We start from the raw sequence: 1,394 nt of genomic DNA, 5'->3' as shown, positions 1-1,394 counted from the left end.
GTGGCTGGAGAGGAAAACCCAGAGCTGACTGCGCGAGTTGATAACCAGCTTTGTGAAACTGATTATCCAGACCGCCACTGTTAGATTTAGTCAAGCCAGATAACTTAAAGATAACCTGGGTATGTTGAACTTGGCTTCATAATACAGGCCTCAGTTTTCCAACTTGAACACAGAACATTTGGTAAATTTGCTCAGGAGAAATTAGCTTCTTTCTCTTTTCATCCTTACTTACCAAAGGTTCTGTATGTTGCCATGAAGCCACTGTCGCTGATCACAGAGTCCGAGTAGAAATGGACCAACATGGGGCCAAAGCTGGAGAAGGGCCCAGGGATGTTGCTGCCACACACAGTGGCAGTGGGAGGGCCACCAGTAGCCAGGCTGTAGATTTTCACCCCATCAAACAGACAGGTGGAGTGTGCTACATAACAGACACACATACACAAGAAATAACTCAAACAACCAAGAAAACAAAATAATTTTAAAAAGTTCAGAAAGCAAGGCCAGACATCTGCAGGTGATTGTCTGTATGTTGCTCATCCTTGCCTTCTATCTGGAAGACCTGAAAGGTGAGGACGACCACAGTCTGTTCTCCAACATCTATGGTGTAGTTGCAGTTGGAGTAGTTAGGATAGTCGGCTGGATAATTTGGAGAAACCACACGACCGCTGGGGGCAGTGAAGGTTGCACCACACCCTGAAAAACACAACACATCAGACTTTGTTTGCACTCTTTTGGAACAGAACACCTCATACCTCACTCCACTCTCCTGATCATCAAGACTACTGTGTTTCACATTCATGAGCTGTATCTGTCAGTCAGTCAGGTCATATGGACACTGTGGAGCTGTCTTTTGTGCCTGGTTCTTACTGGTGCTGAAGACCGCTGAGAAGCCTCTGCCGGCGTCAGTGCCCTGGAATCGGGTTGTGATGATGTTGTATGGAGCAATGATGGGGCCTGGGGCCACAGAGCCACAGCCTGTTGACAGCAGGGCCTCAGCAGTTTGGGTCTGACCAGACCACACCTGCAGGAGAATGCATACTGATTCACAAAGTGTTGTCAAATGGAACATTGTTTTAAAGATACAGTCCACATTAGGCTTGAGCACTACATAATATTTCATATCTTCATACCTTCCTGAAATTTCACAGAGGTATACAGTGCATGATGGTAAAAGAGTGCAGCATTAAGCAAACCAAGTTAGCCGTTAGCTGCCTCCCCTAGTTAATTAGCAGCACTTTTGCAAGTTGTAAAATGCTCCAAAAATACTCAAGCGGCTGTGTATGCACAAAGTAATGCGCTGTGAAAATTCTTATCCAGTGTGAATACAGTATAAGACATGAACTAGCAAAATGTAGGTAGCCTACAGAACAAATGAAAAGTGAAGGTAAAATAAG

The 1,394-nt window shown here is 45.0% G+C and overlaps 1 protein-coding gene across 1 annotated transcript; it reads right to left on the bottom strand.

Annotated features, from left to right (window-relative positions):
* Nucleotides 1-487: 487 nt before the first annotated feature.
* On the bottom strand, nucleotides 488-1,134 carry LOC121964623 (cubilin-like; the record flags this gene model as incomplete). The annotated part of the gene is made up of 3 exons (XM_042514827.1): nucleotides 488-693; nucleotides 868-1,021; nucleotides 1,131-1,134. Coding segments are annotated over 3 exons (364 nt in total), but the record flags the coding sequence as incomplete, so codon positions are not given.
* Nucleotides 1,135-1,394: the final 260 nt, after the last annotated feature.

Source organism: Plectropomus leopardus, unplaced genomic scaffold (assembly GCF_008729295.1).
Source record: "Plectropomus leopardus isolate mb unplaced genomic scaffold, YSFRI_Pleo_2.0 unplaced_scaffold16422, whole genome shotgun sequence".
Classification (NCBI taxonomy): domain Eukaryota; kingdom Metazoa; phylum Chordata; class Actinopteri; order Perciformes; family Serranidae; genus Plectropomus; species Plectropomus leopardus.
This window is presented reverse-complemented; position numbering and strand designations above follow the sequence as displayed.